The sequence below is a fragment of the Centrocercus urophasianus genome, unplaced genomic scaffold (genome assembly GCF_019232065.1).
Source record: "Centrocercus urophasianus isolate 14NV4802_14NV808 unplaced genomic scaffold, USGS_Curo_1.0 seq_14, whole genome shotgun sequence".
Taxonomy (NCBI): domain Eukaryota; kingdom Metazoa; phylum Chordata; class Aves; order Galliformes; family Phasianidae; genus Centrocercus; species Centrocercus urophasianus.
In genome coordinates this window covers 28,214,896-28,241,603 of record NW_024884586.1, presented here as the reverse complement: position 1 = coordinate 28,241,603, position 26,708 = coordinate 28,214,896, and the positions used below count along the sequence as shown (strand labels likewise).

Below are 26,708 nucleotides of genomic sequence, written 5' to 3'. Positions count from 1 at the left end.
AGTGATAGGACAAAGAGCAATGGCCTAGAACTTGAACATAGGAAGTTCCATACAAATATGTAGAAGAATTATAAGAAAAAGATTGATGAAGCACCTGAACAGTTACCCAGAGAGGTTGTGGAGTCTCCTATGGAGATATTCAAGATCCATCTGGACACTTAACTGTGCAACCAATTGCCGGGAACTTGCTGTAGCAGGGGAATTGGACTCAGTCTCTTAACATCCTTTTCAACCCCTGCAATTCTGTGTTCTCTTCTATTCCATTTACAATTAGTTATTTTTGCCATTTAAACCGGGCATGAACGTTCTTTCAGTAGCTGCATGTACTGGAAACATCAGATTTCCAGTTTCTGAATATCATGTATTGCTACTAGAACTGAGAATTCACTTGAAGATTTTATGCATCTTACATTTCAAATCCATATGTTTTTGGAGCACTGGATGTTTTGTTATCAAAGCTGTGGCTTCAACCAAACTCTTCCAACCATTATTTAGTATGTAGCATAGGAGAAAAAAAAAAAAAAAAAAAAACAACAAAGATTGACTGCTGGATGGTAGAATACATGCCATCATGACCTGAACATGCCATCATGATGTCGACTTTCCCCACTGTAGAACTACAAAGCTGACATTTATAGATTTTATAAGATTGAATTCTGCTGCCCCAATACCTGAATTTTTGTAATCAGTACTATTATTTTTAATTGTGGCAAGTGTTGTTATGTATAAATGCAAAGAAATTAAGAATGTTAAGATACACCATCAGTGGAAGTCAAATACCATATCAGGAGAGACAGGATATAATGATAATTTTCGTGATCATACAATCATGAAGTTATAGAGCTATGAGATATATTGGCACTCAGTCTATGAGGGCCTTTAAAACACAACCACTAAAAAATTAAGGAAATTAAAAAAAAAAAAAAAAAAAAAAATCAGATCACCAGACAAGTCTTAGCAGCTTTCTGCCAGCTATGAAATTTCCTCACCTAACTGGGAAACAGAAGTATCTTCTTGGCCACATGCATAAACACAGAAGTTTTGTATACCCCAAAATAAAACACTACCAATTTCTCACTGGATAATGCAGCATCACTGACCAGCCATAGAAGTTACTGATATATAATGAACTATTTTTAAGCAACATTAAAATGCATAAATTTCCTCTCTTTCCAAAATTGCATATATGAACAGATTGAAATTGCATTAGCAAGAAAGGGAACAGAGAAGAAATTATTCTCAAACTTGAATATAAAAGTACACAAAACCTTGTGGCATTGTACTAGGTAGTTCATATAATTCTTCCTTTAATACTGAGGAAAAATAGATTAAAAAAAAAAAAAAAGTCTAAGCATACAGGATTTAAAGAGAAGGCTTAAGAGACACTGACCACAAAAAAAAAAAAAAAAAAAAAAAAAAAAAAAAAAAAACCAAAAAAAAAAAAACAAAAAAACCCCCACATTAGTCCAGAGGCACTATTTTGTACTGAATTCAGCAACAATGCTTTAAGACAATTATCACACCAAAAACCTTGACCTATGATGATGACATTGTTTACCTCAAGTACCTGAAATCAGTTTTTCACTGATTATAGAACAAGCTGTGGTTAGTAGCTATATATAGTCAAGCAACCAGTTGGTTTAACAATTATATCCTCTGATTATTTTGCTTTTGCACTCTTTCTGTTTAAAACCAGCAGCCATTATGAAGCATCTGCACTCTTACAAAGAAAGATATCTTATAAAAAAGCAAGTAAATCTTAAATCCTGCATAGAAACATGTGCATCATTAATAAAAATCAAAGAGGATTTGGGGTAATTAAATATTGCAGCAATTGATTTTCTCATTAAAATAGCTCTTTACTTTCAATGTAATTTTGTTTATCTTCCTGTGCTCACACCAACAATGTCAACAAAAAGTAATTTTTACCTCTTATGTTACAAAGTTCACTGGGTACCTCAAGAGGACACAGAAACCATATGTGCCTGTGGAATTGACAGGAATTTACAGAAGAGAATCATGCATATCAGGGAAGTATTTTCAGTTAGTTGAGGTGGATAGTGGTTGAAATCTGTTACTATGAGTTGGTGATTGAACAAGCTACAAGAGAGGCTCGCGTAGGTTTCAATACCAGAAATTACAAATTCATACCTAATCAACACACCATCATGGCCCACAGATTTGTGTGTGTTGAGTTAGCCTACAAGATCTCTGAACAGATTCTCCTCCACCAAGCAGAAGTCTTTCCTTCCCCAGACTCTCTAGCTTATCTCAAGGGTCTGGAATTCCCAAGAGGCAGTCTTAGCAGTAAAGACTGAAGCAAAGAAGGCGTTTAGTAACTCTACCTTCTCAGTGTCTTTTGTTACCAGGACACCCATCTCATTCAACAGCTAGCCCACATTTTCTTAGTCTTCCTTTTGCTACTGATATGGTTAAAGAAGCCTTTCTGGTTGTCCTTGACCTCCCTCACCAGATTTAAATCCAAGTGGGCCTTAGCCTTCCTTGTAGTATCCCTATATGCTCCTGACCACATTCCTATATTCCTTCTAAGTGGCTAAACCCCTTTCCCACATTCCACAGACTTTTTTCTTCCATTTCAGCTTCCCACGAGCTTCTTCTCATCCATGAATATCTCCTGCCACCTTTGCCTAATTTCTTACTCTTACAGATATACAGATCTTGACCATGGAAGAAGAGGTGCTTGAATGCCAGGAAGGTCTCTTGGGTCCCCTTAACTTCCAGTGTTCTAATCTATGGAATACCCTTAAATAGGTCCTTGAAGAGGTGAAAGCTGACTCTCCTGAAGCCCAGGACTGCAATACTACTTTGTCTCATTCCTTCAATGTAAGATCCTGAACTGCTATATCTCATGGTCACTGCATCCAAGGCTACCCTTAACTTTCATTTGTTTCTTGTTTGTAAGAACCAGATCCAGCAGCACATCTCTCTTCATTGGCTCCTCCACAATCTGTGTCAGAAAGTTACCTTCCCTGCACTGAATGAAGCTCCTTGATTGTGTGCACCCAGCAGTATTGTTTTCCTAGCAAATACCAGGCTGATTAAAGTCCTCCATAAGAATCAGACCCTGTGATCATGAGGCTACTTTCAGCTGCCTATAGAAGGCCTTATCAACTTCCTCCTTTTCATCAGGCTGCCTCTAGAAAACACCCACAAACGTGTCACCCATATTAGCCTGCCCCTTAATTCTCACCCATAAGCTCTCTACTCACTCATCATTAATTCCAAGGCAGAGAGCAATACATTCCATTTGTTAGCTCACTATAGAGTAAGACCACCACCTTGGCTTGCTGTCTGTCCTTCCTAAGAAGTACACAGCTATGCATTCCATAATACTGAACTACCTTTTCTGCTCTAAGTGGAAGAAAGAGTAAGCTGCTCTTGAAGAGGCTCCACAGAAAAGCCTATTCCTAGCACTACTCATCTACATACATCCATACTGTGCTACATACAAAGATTTCTTTTCCAACACCCCTCTTTCATTAACTGAGAAGAACAAAGGGCATGCTGAGTACATTTCCTCTCAAGCTTAACTGTTTACCCCACTTCCAAATCATCTGGAACTCGTGAGAAAGTTAGGAGTATCATTTTCTGTCATCCCGAGGCTTGCCAGAGACTGTGAAATAGAACTGCCTTATTCTCTGTACTCTGAATTAGCCATTCGTTTCTTTTTGCCTAATCAAACCTATAAATAAAGAGTTCATAACATTATTAAAAGTAGATATAGATAGAAGACTGACTTACAGCACTGAGCTCATATGACTGCCTCTCATGATTTGTGCTCTCTTAACGAAAGCATCTTGCTGAGATGAATGGAAGTTAGACTGGCACCACATCTGGACGGTTGCCCTAAATTGTCAGTTGTGCAGTAAAGTTTTGCGTTCTCTGAGAAATCTCTCTGGAAAGGCCTAAATGTATTAACTCGATTCGCTCTATAAAAATTCACTGCAGATGACCATGCAGGAGATTTTCTCAATAATGTTACATAGAGCTTATTTGTTTTTTGTTGTTGTTGTTGTTTGTTTGTTTGTTTTTAAATGAATTTTCACTAAGAGTCACTGCATCTGCGTTATTAGGTTTTTGGTTTTTTTTTTTTTTTAGAAAAAAGTTACATCTGATTTCATAATTATGCACTATTCTGTTTTGGATTCTACAGAAGAGTATTCCATGTCACAAATTAGACGTGTAATACCACACAGAAGCTGAAAAGCTTACAGCACCTCAAGTACAAGAATTGTGATGAGCCTAAACAGAGTTATATACATCAGAGACTATCATCAAATATCAAGCCACTGAAAAAAGGCATACTTTAAGAAAGGAAGCTCCAAAGAGAGCAAACTTCAGTACTGAAACATGAGCAGAACAAGATGGCTAAAAGAACCAAATACAAGCAATCAGTATCACGCTATGAAGAAATGTAATATCAAAACAAGAATAACCTTTGACAGATAAGAAAAAAAAAAACACCAACAAAACCAACTTCTGAATATTCAAACGCAAGTTATACAGTTGGAAGAGTAGCTAGAAGAGTATTTTATAGGTGTTATAGTTAGAAAGATTATCGCAGTGAAAAAGAAACAATCAAGAAGGAATTGATCCAGTACCCAAGGATCTAGGCTTGTAGTGGAAAAGTCCAAAAAGGAGAGATCTCCAGAAAGAGATCTTTCCATAGTGATAGTAAGCCCTTAAATGGGGTCCAGGAGGGGTGCATCCAGGCTCCATTCTTTCTGGTCACACAGTTGAATTGCCTTCACCTGTGTTCCTGCAGGTGACTCAGTCCTTTTCTCAGGTGATAAATCAGTGGTTTAGGCCATAACTCAACATACACAAGTCAGTAAATAATTACTTTGTGAGGGCTAGATCATGCAAAAGATGCTCAGCACTTTAGAATGTGTAGTATGTCCTCCTCAGCCAATTAAGGTAACTTTTACTCAGTACTTTGCTGTACTGCTAATCTTCCAAAATTTTTTATGCAAGATTTCTAGCTAGATCTCATCTCACAAAACAATAACTTGTAACAAAATTACAATCCTATAGGAATCATGTTTCTAATTTATCTAACTATCTAGTTATCTAATTATCTAGCTATGTAAAAAATAACAGAACAATGTTGAGTACATTTTTTACCTCTGAATGCAGGGTTTTGTACTGTATCTTAGAACAAGTGTCAGTCCATAGCTTGGAAAAACATTGAACCAATGTATTAAATACAGAGAACTGAAAGGGAGAAGAATACAGTTAGCATTACACTTAACATTATTAAAATCTATTTTCTTTGGAAAAAAACATTACAGAAACAGATGAAGAGAGAAAAGGGTAAAGATACCTGATCAGAACCAATATAGTATGTTTAAATGACTTGTTTTTCGAAGTCAGTTGTAAAGAATGAAATAAAGAGAAAGCTGGGAAAAATACTAAACAGGGCTTTACAGAATCTTTGTTCCCCTTATGAAACAAGCACATAAGAAACAAACTTGTGGTAAAGAGAGAGGTTTGGGTTTTGCTTTTTTTTTTTTTTTTTTTTTTTTTTTTTAAAGTGAGCTGCTTTACCATTGCAGATTTTCCCAAGTCCTTACAACTCTAATTAAAATGTGGTAATTGGTTATGTTACCTCAATTACCATGATGCATGGATATTGATGCAAAGCGACATCAATTGAATCCCTTGGGTGTTATACCCCAAGGCCACCCCATTTATTGTGGCCTTATTATTTTCAATTATGTGGTTGGATGTGTAGCATACTTTCCAGCCAATACAGATGGGGGTTTTGCTGGACATATAGTGTAGTGTACATAGAGGATGACTCAGGAGGAAAAAAGAAATAAAAGTTTCCAAAATTTCATGAAGCATAGTGGTAGACTTAAACCAATGAATACTTCAGACACTTTCTGGACAATGTGAGAATTACAGCACCTTAATCCAAATTATCTTCACTCAAAGTCTCCATTTTAAAAGCATTATGAATACTGTCCCTTCAATAATTAGCCCTCTGTTGAATAAGAAAAGAGATTGTGCGCTCCATAAAATTGATATCTTTCTCATTCAGTGAATGAACAGTCTGGAGAAAAAGCAGTTTCTCTGGTCCTCAAAAAGGCAGGAATTGAATTGCAATTTAAGAAATAACATCTATTAGAAAACACACTTTTGTCTCTCTATGAGCCACAGCAGTTTTACGTATTCCAGTACTGACAAAGCTGTTCCAGAAAAGTGAATACACAGAGCAACATCATTGTGGCTTCCTGTACAGAGATATATCTGACTTGGATAGGACATCAAATTGTGAATATCATGACTGCTGTAATAATGCACTGAGGCTAGATGCTTACTTAAACTGAATATACCAATTGGCTAAGCAAATGATCAAAAATACTGCCTAAAACAACTTACATATTCCCACTTTGAATTAGCTGATGAAAACTTGTTGGCATGACCATGACAGATGCTGTCCCAAATTCATTTTTAACTGTTCAGTTTTCTTTCATGTAGACCAGATCCTCCAAAGGAGAGTGCACAGTGAGTTAAAGCTTCTCCAACTGCTGAGTAGGAATTTCTGATGGCAGTTTTCAGTTTAGTTGACAAAAGACTGTTGCTATTGCTGTTGCAATTGCCAGACAGACTCCTTTTTCTTCTACAATGATTGCCAGCAGGGTCTTGTTAGGTAAACTGAAAGGCATCTGTGTAACTCTGAAGCTAAAATTTAGTTGTCAGATAACATTATACCAGCAAACTATGGAATGATAAATCTGGGGGAAAAGAATTTAAAAAAAAAAAACAAAAAACAAAAAACAAAACAAAACAAAAAGGCTGAGGAACATTGAAAAACATCAGTGAAGACAAACAATTCAAAAGAAACCTAAAACCTCTTTGTCGTTAATTCCATGCTTCTGTAATGATATAAGTGGCTCAGATAAGTGACTGGGGACAGAAACAGGATAAAGAAAGATCCCAGTACACAAATTAAAAAGAGAGCAGAAGATGCAAATGACTTTTGCACCTCTTTAATGCAATATAATAATTAGGGTTATCTTATGTACTATCAGCAAGTTGGATGCCATGAATGAGTTCGGATGCCATGAAGTTATAAAATCATCTCATCATTTGTTTTCATAAATTACAGTATTTTGTGGGCAATCACAAATGAAGACTTGTTAGTAAGAGATACTGTTTAAGTGCCAAGACTGGCACACTATCAAATACAGAGAGATAGGGAAGCAGAACTAGTAATCCTGGTACCTACCCAACAAATGACTACACAGGAACTGAATGAAAAGGAAGTCTAGAATATGCCAACTCAAACCAGGTAAGAGAAAGGAACCTGAATTCTGTAGTGGCTGTGGCATCCGTAAGTGTTGGGAATATAAACAGTTTTATCAACATGAGAAATCTGTAGATGTTGACACACTCAAAGAATCATATTATTATAAACAAGACTAGAATAAGAGCAAAACAGCTCAGTGTAAATTAAATGAGTATCACATCACAATGGCAGTTAATGGCTGCTGTTTCTTAGCAGAAAGAATGGTTCCCCCCTTGCACAATGAAGAACAGTTCAGACCAGCAAATAACTCCAGACTCCCTCAGGCAAAGGTGGAATGAAGCAGCATGCACCTTGTGAAGTTCCAAGCATTGGGACATCAAGCAAAATACAGTGCTTGAACACCATGCCTCAGCTCCTGATCGATTGCAGTCTCACACAGTAACACAAGGCTCTTCACTCCTGCTGTAAGAACAGCACTAAGCTCTAATTAGCACATTACAGCTTATTTAGAGTAACTGCAGCTACAGTGAGCAAACTGTCTCCATGAGCTGCCCACATGCAAGAGGAGATAATAGGCTTTCATTACAACAACTTGGAGTTCTGTTCAGCCCCTCTTGAAGCTACCTCACAAATGCAACTTTTTTGGTGTTCCACACTCAATAGAACAGATATATTTGTAACAACAAAATTGTAAGTTTTGTATGAAAAAGGTAATTTTAATCTTTGTAGTACCTTACCTTTCAGATAAGTACAGTAAAAACCCAGCTCAATCTCTTTTGGGTAACTAAAAGGACTGCTACAAAAGTAATACCTCCTATTTTATTATATCGGTCCATGAACTCAGAGGCAGATGTTGGTGGTATGGCAGTACAGGCTGAGTCTTCCCACAATATTCTGTTAAATTTTGTTGCTGTGTAACAGATGGCAGCAGAAGGGCAGTCTGACAAAATGGCGTCTGACATGGAAGTGTGTTTGAAGCAATGGTGCGTCACTGAATTCTTCCATGCAGAAAAAAAATTGCATCTGTTGACATTTATTGATGCTTTTGGAATGCTTATGGAGACCCAATAGTGCACAGCACACTGAGCATAATGAGGCAGTGAGCTGTGTAGTGGCGACACTGATGTGAAAGACAAGCCTTATTCCAGACAGCTATGTGCATCTTTTACACCACCAAATGAAGAATATCTTGATAAGCTCATCTACACAAATTGACTAATGGTGGTGACTATTTTGAAAAACTGTGTTTTGTAGCTGAGAATTTAATCTACTTAATAGATTATTGTGCTCTTTGTATCTGTCTACTGTAGTACACATGGAATTAAATAAGGAGGCATTACTTTTGGAGCAATCAATGTAGTTACAGACTTAGCAGAGTCTCAACTTATAGCAACCCAAATTCAGAATTGCAAGAACTGATTTTTAGCTATCGCCCAATACCTCACATATGTGTTCTTGAAGCTTCAAAATTCACGTAGTTTTTCTACTACTGGCTCAACAAATAAATCTTTTGCACAGCACTAACCAACAGTTTACTAGAGCTATTGACATCTGAGTAATATAAAAAAAAAAAAAAATTTCAAAGATGGAACTATCACATTAACAAAACTGGTGTTTCTCAATAGAATACCAATTACATTTTTCAATTAAAAAAATATTTGCTATTTTGTTTTCCTTCTTCAGCAGTTTTTTCTGTTCTTCAGTCTCAAACCCATATTCTAAACCACTATTTTGCCTTTGACTTCCCTCACTTCTGTTCTTATTTCTCGCCCTCCTAGATTCACTACCATCAAAACTCAGGAATCTTATCTCACCAGTGAGACAGCATTTGTCTTCTCTTTCTTACACTCTCATTTAAAGGTGAATGTACTGTTAAAATTTCTCCTATTATTACCTTCAACACTACAGCATCCTCCTCACCAACTCACTATTTCTTGGCTAGTTCAGATTGATAGTATTTTCATTCAAGAACTGCCATTTTTTTCAGAATGATATCTTGTATATCTTAATACTACATTAACACGAACAACTCCCAGAGAAATACAGCTTCTGTTTTTTTTTTTAAAGGAACAAAACTAAGTCAAAAGTAGTATTTAGCTGCTAGTCAGACAATTGTCAGGAAATAAGTACATATCAAGTATTTTTGCCTTTTATTTGTTTTATATAAACCTAAAAATTATATAAGCAAAAATGTCACTTATTCTCAAATCTCATCAAGGCTCCTCAATACATGCATTACAGAGGGTTATCATTGCTGTCAGCGTAGCTGCAGCATACAGTCTTTGGCATTATGATAGTGCCACAGAACATGCTGAGCCAATTCATCCATTACAGTCAATGGTGTTACAGTAGGGATTACTTTGTCCCCCCTATGGTTTATTGTTTGAATGTGGATACTGCACCGTAATATAGTTTTATGCTGTAGAAAACCTGTCACTTAATGGACAGTTTAAGCAGAGTGCTATTTTGCCTCTGAGGAATCATTTCCCTGAGATAAAAGGGAAATTAATGCATTTTACTTAAATTCAAATAACACAGATTTGTATATTAATCACATACCATGGCATTCTATGTGAAATACAGATCTACTGCTGGGATACTAATTAAAACCAATCATACTTACAAAGAAAATACTTTTTCTGAAATATATTTACAATCAATGATATATGTCTCTGAGCCCAATTCTCTTTGGTACTGAGCAACTTACTGATCTCAAAAGAAGGTGGCTTTCATTACTCAACAGAATCAGATGAGAAGAGATTTAAATACACAGCAAATAGAACACACATATTGTGAATTTATCTTATTAACTAGTGGTGTCCGTAGACTATAACACTCTGTGAAAAACTAAAACTTCACTTGTCATTAGAGACTAGGAACAGCACCATCAGTCAGAAGAAAACACTCAGTACTTGCCTAGCACTGAAACAATGACTGATGTAAAATGGAATTACATGAGATCTTTTTAAATGGCTAGCGTAAAGTGAAATTACATGAGATCTTTTTAAACCAAGCATCACTCACTGGGTCTTTTTCCAGTCTCTTCTGTAGCCTTGTCTGCCACTGGACAGCTTGCATGACAATGGCTTCCCACCTCCTCTCAAGGTTTACGATTATCAGCTGCATGGACTGGTGATCTGCACTCAGGTTGCAGGTCTCCTGGTCATCCAGGAGGTGCTGGCACAGCCGCAGCACAGAGGCAACCCCACGGCGTCTCTGCTTGATCTCACAGCATAGGGACTGCAGAACAGACAGATGACAAATGTCAGGGTGGGACATTCTATATTAACTCTTATCTGATAGATACTGGTTCTAACAATTCTTCAGCTCTTCCATAAATTCCCATTCTTAATGTCAAAGATTACTGTTTATTTCAAGATAAACACAATCTTAATTGCACATAAGGAATAAAGCTACTTTCAGTCTTCAAACAAATGCCATACATAGCTAACTATCTCAATAATGTTGAAAGTTTTATGGTGTAGACTGGTTTATTCTTCCTTTTTTACATTCAGCTGAGACACATCTGAAATGAGTTACCCTGACAGCAATCAACATCAGAAATTTTTCAGGAAAAAAATGGGGAAAAAAATTTTATTCATAAAATGAGAATACATATATACTGTGTGTATACACACATATATATGCCTCTCAGAAGAAAACAAAAACAAATAGAAATTATGGTTCATCTATACCCTGTCATAGGAGAAACCTTCAGGAAGAAGAGTAAAGACGTTACTACAAAATCCTTTACAGATGGTTTTTGCTGTCATAAAATCATTTCCAGGGTAGTTCTATGTTCAGATAAATTTAGGAATACTACGATAACTGTCCTTCTCAAAAATGGGTTATTCATAGCATTTATTTCATCCTACAGATTCCAGTGCCACAAAGAATGCAGTCTGACGTAAACTGCATGATGGGACAGTCACTAAGTCCTAATATTACTGAATATTGATAGAAACTGGAATAGGCTGGTTGTATGCCAGAAAACTACATATATAACTACACTGAGAGTCCTATTGAATAGCTATATAAATAATGCATTTTACATGCCAAAATGAAAGAGAGATCTACCACCCGGAAGCAGTTAATGGCATGGGATGACTTTGAACACAGTTTAGTCTACAAATACAATTGCACTTTATAGTCATTCAACATCAGATCAGGGTTTTATTGCCTCACAATGTGTTTTTATAATATCTATAACAGTAGGGTACACAAAACACAAAAACTTCTGAGGATGACAGCTTCAGCCCAGCTTCCAAGGCTCCACACTTTTATAGCATCACATAGTTCAAGTACACAGCTATTATCAGAGGCCAGTGCTACTCCTGAATTTAACAGAACTGTGCTCTACACATGGGAACCTTCCAGATAATTTAAATTATAACTTGCTAACATCTGTTTCCCTCTGTGGGATGCCACAGATGAAAGTGCATGGCCCTATGAGAAAATCTCAACTACCATCTTTTATGAAGACAGGGTATTTTCCTTTAACTGGAGTTAAAAATGATAAATAAATAAACAAACAAACAAATAAATAAATGAAAGCTAGCCACCAGAGCAGAGTTCTCAAAGTTTTTCAAAACCATTGGCTGACCTGAACTTTACCAGAAAAGGAGTTAATATTCTGTAGCAAGTGTATTTAAAGTCCAAAGTTTTGTAACATTTGTGGATTAAAAATCAGGAAATCTACTTAGAAATATTATACATATACACAGTATTTTGGTAATGAAAATATGCACTTGACCAATAGCATTAGGTGCAAAAGAGTAGTATACACATCTAAAAAATACATATCCTTTGCCTACAGATAGGGTTGAAGTGATTTTTTTTTTAATTCAGAGCCTTCAAGAGAAATGATGATTAAACCCTACAAACATAGCTGAATTACTAATTTACTTTCACTGGCAGAACTGGGCTGTTCTAACAGTTAACAGATTGCTTATTAATCAACAAGGGTAAACAAGACAATGCAATCTCATTTAAGGCAAAAGTTTTAATGCCTAACAGTATTTGTGTTCAAAATGCTAATCATGATAAGACTTCATTAGAAGATGTCTTAAAATGATTAAGTACATTTCACTGTAAGGTACACTCAGTAGTATATCAGCAGATGGACATTTCATACAGATGTTCCACTTATTGATATAATGCATTCTATAGCAATGTAAATTACCCTAACTCTGTAATAGCTGGAATTCTATTACTTCTATAATGAGAGAACCCTGTACCTTTAATATTTCTGAATTTTAAATAAGGTGAATGACAAATTCCCAAACCACTATTTAGGGCAAAATATGACCAGGAATTTTATTATTCAATTTATACCAGAGCTGCATTTTCACTTATGCTTCCTGAACTTGCCCTATTTATTTTCCTCGACTTCATTACTAGTTTCCTACATAGTTCTTGATGTAACCAACATGTCTGACACATTTCCTTTTTGATGCTGTTCATTAGGCTAACATATCAGAAAAATAAATAAATAAATAAAGTCCTACCTAAAGTCAGAGTTCTTACTTTACACTGTGTAACAGCAAAACAATTCATTTTTATGCATGATGGTAAGTTATATACTGCTGGCAGCCAATCCATACAGCTCTGCATTAACTTTCTGGAAGTCAACACAGCTCAGAACTTGGCCCCATAACATTATCTTACCTCAATCTATCTGATTATGTCATTCCTTATAAATACAGTTCATTTTTGATACAATACCATATAATTTGATGAGGTAAGGGGTATTTAATTCATAAGCCATTATGTGAGTATTTAAGTGAGAACTTCACATTGCGCTATCTGAAAGCAGAGCTACAGGATCCAAGTCACTTCTAATTTACATCAATTTTACACCAGCATAATAACAGTAGCTTTACTGAAGCTATTTCTGATTTACATGGCTGTGACAGTGCAATTAGGCCTATGGCACTTTTGTTTCAATTTTATTACATGATATTATAGTTAATATTAAACAGGGGAAGAATGAAGTGCTCGTACCTAACAGCATGTTGAAAGAGTTGGCTATAGCAACAATACTTTAAAAGCCACAGAACTTAATCATGTGAAGACTTCTCTAAACCCCATATAATGACACTAGCAATAATGAATCTAACCAGTATCATGATCTGGTATACAGTGTCCTTAAGGGACTCAGTAATTGTATCCTATGACACAATACTTCATGGTGTTGTATATCCATCCACAATCTGCTGTTGTTAAAATGGTATGACTCTATGAAAACCTATTAATATGGCAACTGTACAGCCATGCATGCCTCCAAGGTCACAGTTACTTCAATTCTTTGCTAGGTACATTCTGGATTGTGAATTAACAGCTATAATTCATGATTAATAATACTAATAAAAAGGAAAAGAAAGGAAACAAAATTTCAGATAGATTACACAGTATCTTTGCTGAGACTTGAGCCATATGTCTAAAGAAGCTATGGTGAGCTACTGAGTACTTGACAGTTCAGAAAATTAGGAAATAGTCTAACACAAGACTTCAGAGCATCACTTAGGCTCCTGTGTGTGCAAAAGTTTGTCTGAAACACAGATTAAGAGATCAGACACATGTAGCTCTGTCTAACTTAAGTCTTACATGGTAAGACTTAAAGTAATATATACCATTTTGTTTGCTGCAGGTGTAAACATGGTATCTGCAGCTGCCATGTGCAAGCTTGACTTTGTTCAGGTCTTTGCTTTGCAACAGGTACCCTGAAAACATTGAGGAGTTATTCATTATAACATTATTGACAGTCACACTTTCCCATACCCATCAGAGCTGCTAGAATCCTGGGAGATAATTCTTCCTTCTGCCTACTTCTATTTTCAGTGCTTTGAAGTTATCACCTGCATAGCTACAAAAAACTACTTTCACAGCTTCTTAATACCATGCCTTAAATCACGTGGAAAAGCCCTTGCTGAGTCAAATGACATCAAACAGATTTTCCAAGCCATGGGATAATGGCACAACTATGAGGTTGGAAGTATTCACAACCTGATCACAAGTTGTTCTGCATGGGTGCTAGATTCCTGAGTGAAAAGTAGGTGACAAAAATCTGCAGCTTTAGGCAGTGCCAGAGAATGTAGGAGACCTAAACAGGTGGGAAGTTGAGGAGCATTATGCAGCCCCAACTCTCCTCCATCCCTCAGCCTTTGGGCAATGTATATTCTGTATGATTGAAGGCTGGGAAGCCAGTTTTGTTCTGACACAACATAGCAGAGGAGTTGGCCGTAGAAGTTATTACACCAAGGTGTGTAATAACAGAGGTGTAATAACAGAGAAGGTGTTAAAATGGATGGGCTAATAGTACCAAGGTTCTCAGTGAACTCAGTAGACTTTGAGACTAAAAATATTTTAAAAGTCTGTTTGAAATGAGTTTCCTTCATTTAAACTCTCACAATCCACATATAATCACCACATAAAATGTTTATATACAATTTTTAACACTCTTTATTATGTATTGTTCGCTGAAATATTTTTTATATGATCTGAACTTTTTTCAACCATTTCTGTCTTTCTTACTTTCACTCTATGCTTAGGAATATTTAAAGCCTGTATGGAAATGTCCATGGCTTTGAAACACAGTCGGAAGACGATAAAAGTTAACTTTTACAGATTACAGATTTTCTTTGAACTTTCAGGTTCAGACTCAGAAGTAATGGCAATGTATACTAGGATCCTTATGTTGTGTTTCTATGCATTGGCAATACTGGCTGTTTTCAGGTAAATGACAAAATTTCCACTAAAGATAAATCTGGAACGATCAGCTCCAACAGGAAGTTTCTATTAAACCTTGATCTCTTAAAGGTTTGCTCTTTCTCCTTGTTACAGGACATGGGTATGTGCAGGAAGGAACGATACCCTTCCTACTGCATCTGTTGTCACCTGATGGAGAATGATAGGAAGATGAAATTATAGATCTGTTGTTATTTAGTACAACAACTGCATATAGAAATTAAGTCAAATTCTGAGAATGGAAGTTATCTTTTTCAATACAACAATCAAACAACATAAATAAACTAATTCACCTCCTAATATCTGATATTTGGCTAGTGTAGAACTTCAGTTTACAACAGTGCTAATGCTTCAAGAATCATGGTTAACATCAATAACACAACAAGCAAAAATAAGAAAAAAATATGCTTGCAAATACTTATTAAAATTTATTTTTCAGCTTTTTTTCTGTAAAATTGCAATGCCTGTAGAAAATTCTCCTGTTTTACATGATCCATGCTTGTATTTCAACTTCCACTCTTATAGGACACATAGTGAAACAAAACTCTGTTTTTGAATGAAAAAGAAAACCAGTAATTCCTCAAAAAAATAATGAGAAAGTAATTCCTAAAAACAAAAATGCCAAACGAAAAATATAGGAAATGAATGACTTGTCATCTTTTAGAAAAATGCTGCCAAACCTGTGTGCTCTTGCTGATTTCAAGATTAAAAAGAAAATGTCACCTAATATGGGAACTCAACTCACTTGCAGACAGTGGGACTTAATCTATACTGAAGCTAAATATTCTATAAGTATGCAGTGAAGTGCAAAAAACAGCAATTGAAAAATGACATGATTAAATGGCACAACATGCAATCATTTGCTCTCAATTATATCAATGTATCTTCTTCATTTCAAGGAGTCAGGCAGAAATATTGTTTTTTAAATGCCTCTATTAAATTGGGCACCAATAATAAAATAGATGAGAGTCCTAATAAGCTCATTTACGTAACATACATCACACACCACAAAACTATTCTCTCCAAACGGGTTTGTTCATAGATTTGTCTCCTGGTTGTCACCAGTCTTGGCTGTATTAATAGACTTTAAAGGCACAAGGCTTGCAGACCATTCAGTGGAAAACCTTTGTACTTAACCCTTGAGAGATCTTTAATGCTAATTATGGAGAAAGTATTGATATAATATCTTTGCTGTCACATTTTATTATGATGATGGTCACAACAGAATCTAGGACTGACGTTTTAGAAATATCATCTAATTGCAAGTCAGAAACACAGAATGACAATTTAAAGTAGATTATGACTTCTCCCAAAATAATGAACTGGTTCTCTATTTCAAAGGTCCACTTTTAATAGCATTACAACCACCCAATTGCTACAGTGATCATTTCTTTCTGTAATTCACTGCTTAGTAAAGCATTACAATACTTCTCTTACAAGTCTGACTACAGTTCACCATATTCTTTGTGCACTGTGTGTATTCCTGCACATACTAAAATGGCAAGAAAGTAGCAAGAAAAAATATTTAGTTCTTATACTAGCTTCAAGAGCTTGTATTCTATGTATAATTTAGTATCTAATAGATTCATGTTAATTATTATTTCACTAATTTCACTCTTTAAAATGTACAAGGGAATTTGCATTTATTTGTAATTGATAATGTAAACAGATTAATTAAATAGGCAAATATATTTATTTTAAATAAAGTATCGATTTTAAAATAGCATTCTAAAAATAGCCACATTATTTCCCTTTTTTTTTTAAGAAGTGCATCATTGTACTGAAAAAAACAGTCAGAATCCAGAACAAGTTCCTCTAGGCTTGATCCACAGAACCTGCTATTATATCTGTACAGCATTCTTTAATTTCTTTGTTCTATTCATTCTGCTTGTCTAAGTACTTCAAAATATTTGTTTGTAAAAACATAGTTGAATGGACTGATATTTAGCTCACATTCCCATGTAACTAGTAATATATAATATTTTATATATATATATATAATATAATATAATTATTTCTACTCATAAATTAAAAACACTATTAAAATTCCAGACATATAAAACAACATGAAGATTGAGTTACTATAAAAGAAACTATAATAGCTTACAGATTGCTTGTATCATTATTAAAGCACTGGTATCTATTACAGTGTCTCCCTGGAATAAAGAATGCTCTTTTGGCAATAATCTGCTAAAAAAGTGCCCATTATTGCTAAGATGCGCCTATCTAAGCTCTAAACTAGTGTGCAATTACAGGAAGGTAACTTTTAAAAATAAAAGTGTTGGATGTAAATGCCTTTTCCCTGCTGAAATACAACATACCTTCTCCAAGTATTATTTTTTTGTGCTTCATATTGGAAATTAATTAGATGCATTTTCACAAATATTTTTGAGCTGCTGCTACACAAGCAGTTGGAGTTAACTTGGATGTGGGAATAAGCCAAGCCATCCACATGGGGAAGCCAGACGTGATGGCAGGAGGATTCATTTTCCTACTCTAGCACTATTTGTGTTTATAAATGCCTTCAGTTCATGCCCTCTTTTCATTCAGTTTGAGAAGTTCTCTTTCCAGGGAAACCCGTGCAAAAGAGAAACATTGAAGGGAGTGGTATAATTTGTTAGGCTTTCTTTCTTTGCTCCCAGAAAATGCTAAAATAACAGTAGAGAGAATACCAGACAGATATTATAAATATCAGGGCTGTGTTTTCCTTTTATGATGAATACTAAACCACACAGATCTAAAAGTCATTTTCCTGTTGTAGACAAACCTGAAATTTTTGCTATGTAACCACACTGGGCAGAGTTTCAAATAAGCATGTGTTGAAATTCAAGAGAAGAAACAAATTAAGGTACAAGCAAAAAGTTACAAAATCCAGTGAGGCATAAGTCAAGTTTAGCTTTACTTGCAATTGTTGGAAATCACTTAGAATTACAGCTTAAAAGAAATGAAGATGTTTCTTAACATAAATTTCACATTGGATGCAAAGAAAATCTCCAGTGTTATGAATTTCAGCCATCTTTAGTGAACAATTTAAACTGTTAAAACTTTGTGTACTGACTCGGAGCTACATAATAGTTCCTAAAAGAAAATTTCTTTACATGGAGGTGCACCAATACCTGTAGCCCTCAAGCTGAAGTTCAGATGCTGATATTGTGCTTAATTCCTTTATTATTCTTCTTTATCCTGTTCTACCACAAGTGGTAAACATGCATTTTTGTTGACTCTGTGTGATAGGCCTGTCAGATTCCAAAATTCAGTGTGAATTTACTCAGTTCTGAATTACAGGAGAAAAGCATCCTGCAGTGCACTGGTATTACCTTCTTATGGGAAAGCAGTGAACATAAAATAGACTAATATTTTGGAAACTTCAGGCAAGGAGGGTGAGAGTAAAGGGAAAATAAACACATATAACAAGTAAGGAAAAAATATATTTTCTTTGGCTCTTTTCCTGTGCCAGTGAAGCAAATTTAGCCTTGATTCAAAAATTTATAGCTTGAGTTGTTCAGAGGTAAAGAGAGGAAAAGATATTATGTTGCTGCCAGAGCATCTGTACACAGACAAGGACAACACATAGGCTTTTCTAGAAATGGTGTTCCTCACCTTATTTTAAAAAAGCCACACCTACCAGAGTGGTTATACCTTTAAAAGATAAAAACATGATGCCCATTATTTTGCTGTGTCTTAATTGTGAATACATAAACCAACTTTTTAAATTTCAGCCCAAGACAAAACTAAAACTAAAACTGTCCTACAAGAGAAGGCAATAGCAGAACCAAGCAGAGCCGGGCAGCACTGCACTCATGTGGGTTTATTCATATCTGAAGTAAGCTAGGCTAATTCATCACCTTACTTCCAGGAATAACTACTTTCTTTTTTCTTTTTTTTTTTTTTTTTTTTTTTTTTAAGCAAGTGTTTGCATAAATATGTTATACATAGTAAATTAATTTGCTTGTACTGTTGAGGCAGACATGACCATTTAGCCACAGGGCTATGACAAGTTTGGAATTAGAAGTGAGGACAGAAGTGGGTGATGTGGTCAAGATGAGCTGTGGATGGGAGTAAAAAAGATGAAAGTTGTTAAAAGGCAAACTTCTGGATGAGGAGACTGTTTGCAGATGATGGTCTCAGAGGCTCAGCATTACTCATTTTATTATTGCTCTTTTTCCAGCCATTCTTCCATTGCTTGGACAATATAGGATTAGGATAAGGAGGCTAGATAGGATGCAAACAAAGAGGGCACAGAAAACATTATTTCCTTCACTAATCCTCAGAATAGAGAACATAATGAGGTTGCTTCCTTGTGTTCAGAACACAAAAGCAAGCATCACTGTGGAAAGGGAAGGTGGTACACTACAAGTGACATTGCGCTGCCAGCAATTGGTGAAATGCATGGAAAATCCATCAAAATAAAGGCCGAGCCTTCAGTTTTATTCTGGGGTGAGGAAATGCAGCACTTTCCTGACAGAGTAGTAAGGGAACCATCCTGCCAAGAACAGGAATCCACATACTTCTTTTTCCCCACTGACTTAATGCAGCTAGCATAATTTGCTGTCTCTAGTAATATGTTGCCAGCCTGCAAATCCCATTCCTGACATACATCTCATACTTGTGATACATAATATACCTGATAAGGAGTTCAATAACTCTTACACTGAAGGCTTGTTCTTTTTACATTCACATTCTAACTCATACTGCACTACACTTAACCCTGCAAATAATTATACTAGAATCAATGGATTTCCTGAAAGCATGATATTATTTTTAGTGTGAGTAAAGGTACAAATACAGTCTGTAATACTGCTCCCTACTGGGACACCGATCTATTAACTTACATGCAAAGATGAAACTTGGGAAACCCTTACAGTTCTGAAACCAAGATTAGGCAATTGTCTACTAGGTCAGTGATAGACCAGTTAAAGAAAAACCTCATCAGCAGGATTTAATGGCTTCAGAGGACACTCTCCAATTAATAATCCACTAATACTGGAGCACTGGAAGACACAATACTATGGCTCCAAAGGGACAGTCATGATCAAATAAATCATACAATGCCTACTCTGAAAGTAATTCCTCCTACGTTATTATGTTGGCCCATGAACTCAGAGGTAGATGGTGGTGGTATGGTTACAGAGGTTGAACCTTCCCTCCAATACTCAGTTACATTGTGTTGTCGTATAAAAGATGACAGCAGAGGGGTAGTCCAACAAAATGGCATCTGAAATGGAAGTGCATATGAAGCAAAAGTGTGTCACTGAATTCCTCTGTGAGGAAAAAAATGGCATCCTGTGACATTCATTAACACTTGCTTCATTAACACATGGAGACTAAACAGTGAATGTGAGCACACAGAGGTGGTAGCTGGTGCATTTCTGCACTGGCAACAAGGACAGTGGATCACCTCCACTGGTGCAGATTTGTATGAGCATGGCATACATGCTCATGTTCATCACTGCCAGAAGTCATAGCTAATGGTGGTGACTACAGTGAAAAATAGTGTTTTGCATAAGAATTTGATCTATCAAATAGTATTATTGTGCTTTCTTCTCATTCTCCTTTTCCGAGCTAGTAATAATTGAAAAGGAAGTTTCTGGTTTTGCAGTAAATAGATAATAGTAGAATAAGCAGTTGCATTTTCATTTGGGTGCATCAAAAGAAGAAAATCAATTGTATCACCAATGACAACGACAAAAAATAAGTGAAGAACTGAGAATGATCTATCAAAAGAAGCCAACTCAGCTATTCTCGCTTCCATACATATGACTCTTCAAGAGAGCCATGACTAAGGAAAAATGTAGCCCAAAGATTTCCTTCAGATGCCAACAACACAAAAGGCTGGGAAAAAAACTGTGAGCCATTAGACCTTACAAAATTGCAGGTTTTACTTTGTAGTGGTGAGCCTGAAACATCTTTCTCCATACTTCAGGATATCTTTTGTGTTACTCAGCTTGACTCAGACCTCAAGTCTTACAAGTCTACTCAGGGCATAAAAAATGAATGCAGACTATTCCAGTACCATAAGAAAGACAGGAACAAGTATTAGTTGCATTGCCTTCTACTCATCAGCTCCAGCTAACAAGGGAGAGTTTCAGATGAAAACCCTCATGCACATTCAAGAGCGCAGAAAGAAACTTGGGCTCAACTGTAATTAGCAGTGGGGAAACCTCACAGACATTAGTAACTAATCTTTTTGCAGTTGACTCAACATCTTCAAGTCTCTCAAGTCGTAGAGATATTCTTACTGATTCTGTAAGTGGTATTCATCTGATCTAATGGAGAATTCAGCAACTGAGCTAGTCATTCAGAAATAGGCATTCTGAAGTACAGTCTACCTTCTCTATAGACAGATGTCTAAAACAGGATTGATTAATTGCATTCCAAAAGTGCTTATTTCTTTCCAAGTACTATAACTGAAGCTCAGACATTATCTCTGCTGTGTGTGTATCAAAAGGTAGCCTGTATTATCCTACCTCTACCACATGGCTATGCTGTCTGCAGTGTAATCATATTAGTATACCAGAAATAAGGGGACAGGACGTTTAAAAAAAAAAAAAAAAAAAAAAAAAAAAAAAAAAAAAAAAGACATAAGAAGGAAGGAAGTAATAAATGAACTAGGTAGTAGCATAAAAATAGCCAGTAGTCTATTCTCTCCTCTACTGAAGATTTCATGCATTGCCGTATCTGAGCTCTGCTGAAAACAGGCTGTTCCTGTTACTATAGTAACCTCCATCCCACAACCCCAGTCCAGGAGCCCACAGCTGGTGCTGGATTAGAACTACATGCAGATGTTTTATGATACCTCTGTGGAAACGTGCAGCGTGTCAGATCTGACCACCCCTACTGGGTAGATCTTCTGTGTTCCTTTCTTTCCCTCAGCAAAGGGAGAACATAGTAAAATCAGAATTCACCATTCAAGCTTCAAAGTTCAAATAGGATGATGAAATGACACCTCCTATCTCAGATCAGATATTTAGTTCGAAATGGGAATTGTAAATTGTATTATTGTTGCCTTAAAGAGGGAGAGCTTCATGAAACAAAGACTGAACTTTAACTAAGTAAAAGGTAAAATAAAACATAATTGGAGATATGTTTGATTATATTAACTACTGTTTGCATACAAAGTATTGAGTATATTTGAGTATGCTAAAAGAAAAAATTGATATATAAAACCTCCTCCTCATGTTAGAGCCCAAATACCACACTTTTTGGAAAAAAAAAAAAAAAAAAAAAAAAAAAGGCAACCTGCTTTACTTTACATAGTTGGATTCTCATTTAAGTGACCTGCAGAATTGCTGTTTTGGGGTAGTAGGTTATGTAAATTAAGTCTGAATTTGCTTCAATCCTTTGTAAGTGGCATCAAGTTTTATTACACTTTGGAAATCTGTCTGGTTTTCATATGATTTAATACTTTATGCCTTCCTGTTTATTGAAATTTAATCCAAACAAAATTTGGGTAAACATTTCTTCATCTGTGAAAAGACTCAAAGCTCTGGAGTCATACTCTTTCTGAGAAATTTATTAAAATTACTACAACATTTTTATCATCTTAGAGGTATAAAAAGGATTAAATGCTGCTTGACTTCTTTTGGACTGTCTGCTGGAAACTGTTCTGCATACATTTGTTACATGCACATTGAATTTCTGCAATTCTTTGATTGCAGCTCTGCCAGAAACATCATTCCAAAAATTGTAAAGCATCCAAAATGCAGCAGCAAAAGTGATTTCTGGCACCTGTAGGAACATTTTTCCAATCTCTGAGTCACCAAACCTTTACTCAAAGTTAATATTTTCCTTTGATTTTGGTGGGGCCATAAACTTACTTGCTCCCAAACTAACTCACTTGTATTATGTTTAACAGAATTTTGTTTGACCAAATTGCTCTTAAGATGTACAGTGATGACTTAGAGAAACTTTTCAGTTACAGTGAAAACTGTTATAAGAGATGTCAATTAACTGATCAATTATGAATTACCAATGTAATCTACATTGCTACATCAGAATGCTCAGTTTCTTTAGGTGATGTTGAAATAAGAGATTGTGATCAGAAATTCTGCTTTTTAATGGTATTGTGTCATCTGGCTTGCTGAGTTGAAATTTAATGGAAGACAAAAACTATTCTTCTGTGAGTTTAGTCATTAGAAACAGCTACAAACATTAGATAATTTACACTGCTTAAAAGGCAGAGATGGCTACAAATACTACTTGCTATGGAATTCAATACACTATTGATTTTTAGAAATATTAAATGAGAAAGTCTTTCCAACATATTCTGGTACAAATGGTTTTGTCTGATTTTTGTAATGAATACATTGACTAAAGTCAATGGGAACTACGGGCCTTCAGTGCTGCTGAAAGTTAGGCATCTCTTTTTTAAAGAATCAAATTATATGAGACAGGTATGACAACAGAGCATGGCTCACATAAAACCAGATCAGAAAACTACATGAAATGCAACTTTATTGTTGCCAAAGAACATTAGGTCAGAAAATGCTGCTATGTTATTTTAACCAAAGTAGTCTTCCCTTTTCCTTAAGAAAAGAGGAGATTTATAAATCTGGCTACCAAAAGGAACAGGAGCTTTTCCAGCTTTATGTGTCTGAGAACGGATATCAAGATGGATAGATACTCACAAATCTATGCTTGCTCTTGAGCAGCTGGCCTGTAATCCAAAACCACAACATCAATATATCAATATATAATTATATTATATATAATAATATAATTATATTATACATCAATTATTATATCAATATATAATATAATTATATAATTATATTATATATCAATAATATCAAACACCTAAAGTCATAAGTTTTATTACAAGAGATAGAAATATGTGACTAATTATTGAGGCTCTTCTGCTGCCTTTTGCACAGAAAACAGCATGATTTTTGAAATCCCAGACACATAAAAGCAAATGTGGCAGAACACTCCTACTTTCAAGCCAACAAGCACACAAGTTCTGGCTAGATCTTACTCAAATAATGGGATTTACCAAAACCTTCATGAAAGAATGCAAATTCTTTATAGTATTGTTCCTCATTCTTTCCTGTTTCAAGTCTCTCCTGACCCACAAAATTGTCATACATCATTAGGTTAGGAAATCAGTTGTGCCAATTATTAGTCTCATGACAGTAGGTTTTTCAGTTGCTAAGATTATGTGTTTACCTGAGAATCTTGTAGCTCACTTAAAAAGCATGGTTCTGATTCTGGCCATTAGAGTTTCAGTGAAAAGCAAGAAAACAAGAATTCCGGGAACTCAAAGGGCAAAACAGAAACGAAAAGGAAGAATGAATAAAATAAATGCATATTTGTGGTTAGGAAGATCTCATGAAATTTAAGTCCGTCTCTTGATTTTTTTTGGTTCAGATTCATCTGTTTTTCATGTTACAGCAAATCAGGGGTAAAACACCCACATGCCTCCCTTTGCAGCTGTGCAACTTGTGTTCACTAGTTCCCCTCCATCTTTTTTAAAGCAGCTTGGGTTAGGCTATATTTGAAAACTTGCAGTGTTGCTGTGGAATGACCAGCAAATGTCACTATAGACTGAAGCAAAGTTTGTGCCTCTGCCTTGGAACTAAATATGAAAATGTTTGAAACCTTGAGGAGGACAGAAAACTGGCAGAACAGGTTACAAAATGGCATTGCAGACTGGCTGCAAAACATTGTATAGAGATTACTGGGCTAACTGAAGTATGTAATATAGTTATCCCCAAACCAAGAAATACTGGAGTATTGCTGAGTTACTGGAGTATAAGCTGAGTTATGACTGTAACTAATGATATTCTACTAATTCTAACAACCAAATATGCTAATAATAATGGGAAAAAAATCATTTAAACATTTTCAGCAGGATTTGAACTTCAAACAGAAACAAGAGACATTGATTAGCACAAGGATGCAGTCTGTCTGCATTACATATTAAAATTGTCTATACTGAGAAGTAATCTAGAGGAAAGAAGGAAAAGCAGCCCTGCGGTTAGAACCAAAGACTAGGGTCATAGCAGCTGACTTCTTCCCTAGAACAACCATTAGTTTTCTGAAAGCCTGAAAAAATCACTTAATCTCCTTGCGTTTTATTTTTCCCATTTATAAGAAGGTGGTGATAATTCCTACCTTTAAGGTTTAATGGAGTTTAGTTCATTAATGTTTGTACAGCAAGTACAGATACTTGGCAGCAGAGTACTGTAGAAATATTTGATATTACTATTATACAGGAATATATCAAAAGAAAAGCAATGCAATAGCACATTCTTTAATAAAGAGAACTCTCAAATTAATATGCATGATTTTTTTTAAGTAAAAGGAAAAAAGTAAAAATAATTTCCTATTAGCTAATTTAACAACACTTCTTTCCACCAGAGTGTTGTCATCTTGGGTCCCAACTACATGTGAACAATACATTCAACTCATCCTCTAAGTGCAAAATGAAATAAAAGCACTCAGAAAATAAAATAACTGTTTTTCCTAAGGCATAAGTGTAATTAAAAACATAAGATTATAAATGAAAATCAACAGCACTGTTGAGTTTATTTTATAAAAAATGATTCTCTGTGCACAATGGCTATATGTATAATTGGGATAGTGCTGTACAATAAAGTTCCATTAAGTAACAACTTATCATAGTGAAAGCAGTAATAAGGTTAAACTCTTAAGTTAAGTGGAAAGTAAGTCAGTCTAAACCCCAGCAGGTTTTGTACTAGTGGCATCGCTAATGTTTTTGAAAATGTTCTAAATGTTCCTTCTCAAATATATGTATTATACATTGCAGTATTGTTAATTATATCCATTTTATCTTTTATACACTTCCCCAGGAGATCAGTGAAAAATGGAAAACTTACTTATAGTGGATTTCAGATTTAATGAGACAAAGATGGTTTAATATATATGACAAAGTGATGTGCTCTAACCATGTTTGATAAGTAATTTTTTTTCTACTCTAATGGCTACCATTTTAAAAATAATTAATGTATTATTTATGTAATTAATAGATAATCAACCAAGTAATTAAATACTCTGGTTATATCACAGTATGTGTGTACTATAATACCCTGTTTAACAACTCTAGAGCTCTTGGCATGACATCATATTATATATATATTAAATATTCTGTATTAAATATTATATATATTATATATATTATATATATTATATATATTATATATATTATATTATATATATTATATATATTATATATATTATATATATACACATACAAATTTAATTTCAAAGATTTATGCACATTCTGAATATGTAAGTGAAATTTTTATAATAGTTATGTTCATATACACATGTTCATATACGTTACACATATATTGCTAGGTCTTTAAAAACAAGTTTGTTAGAATTCAGATTTTTAAATCCATAGTTATGCACTTATATCAATGCCATAAATTTCCACAGAAACAATAACTATCCAGCATTTTCTATTGATAACATGGGTCCATGGCTGTTAAGTTCTTCAGCTTTATCAACATTTTCTTCATAATCACTAACATTTAAAAGTTCGCTGGTAGAACAAATAGAACCAGCATAACATTTTCCCTGACAGCAGAAGATCAAGAATCAGAAAAAAGACAAACAACATGGATGTAATAAAGAAATTTAAAGTTGTATTCAAAGAAACATGCTCAGGAACCTGAATAGAAAACCAACTTCATCTACACTGACATAACTCTCCCCCTCAATT

The 26,708-nt window shown here is 35.1% G+C and overlaps 1 protein-coding gene across 1 annotated transcript in view; it reads right to left on the bottom strand.

Moving 5' to 3' along the window:
* The window catches only part of AKAP6 (A-kinase anchoring protein 6), a 213,849-nt gene that overhangs the window by 18,723 nt on the left and 168,418 nt on the right, over window positions 1-26,708 (bottom strand). The window contains exon 11 of the mRNA XM_042814990.1: window positions 10,301-10,516. Within this exon, the coding sequence (XP_042670924.1) occupies window positions 10,301-10,516 (216 nt within the window). The remainder of the gene's footprint in view (window positions 1-10,300; window positions 10,517-26,708) is intronic.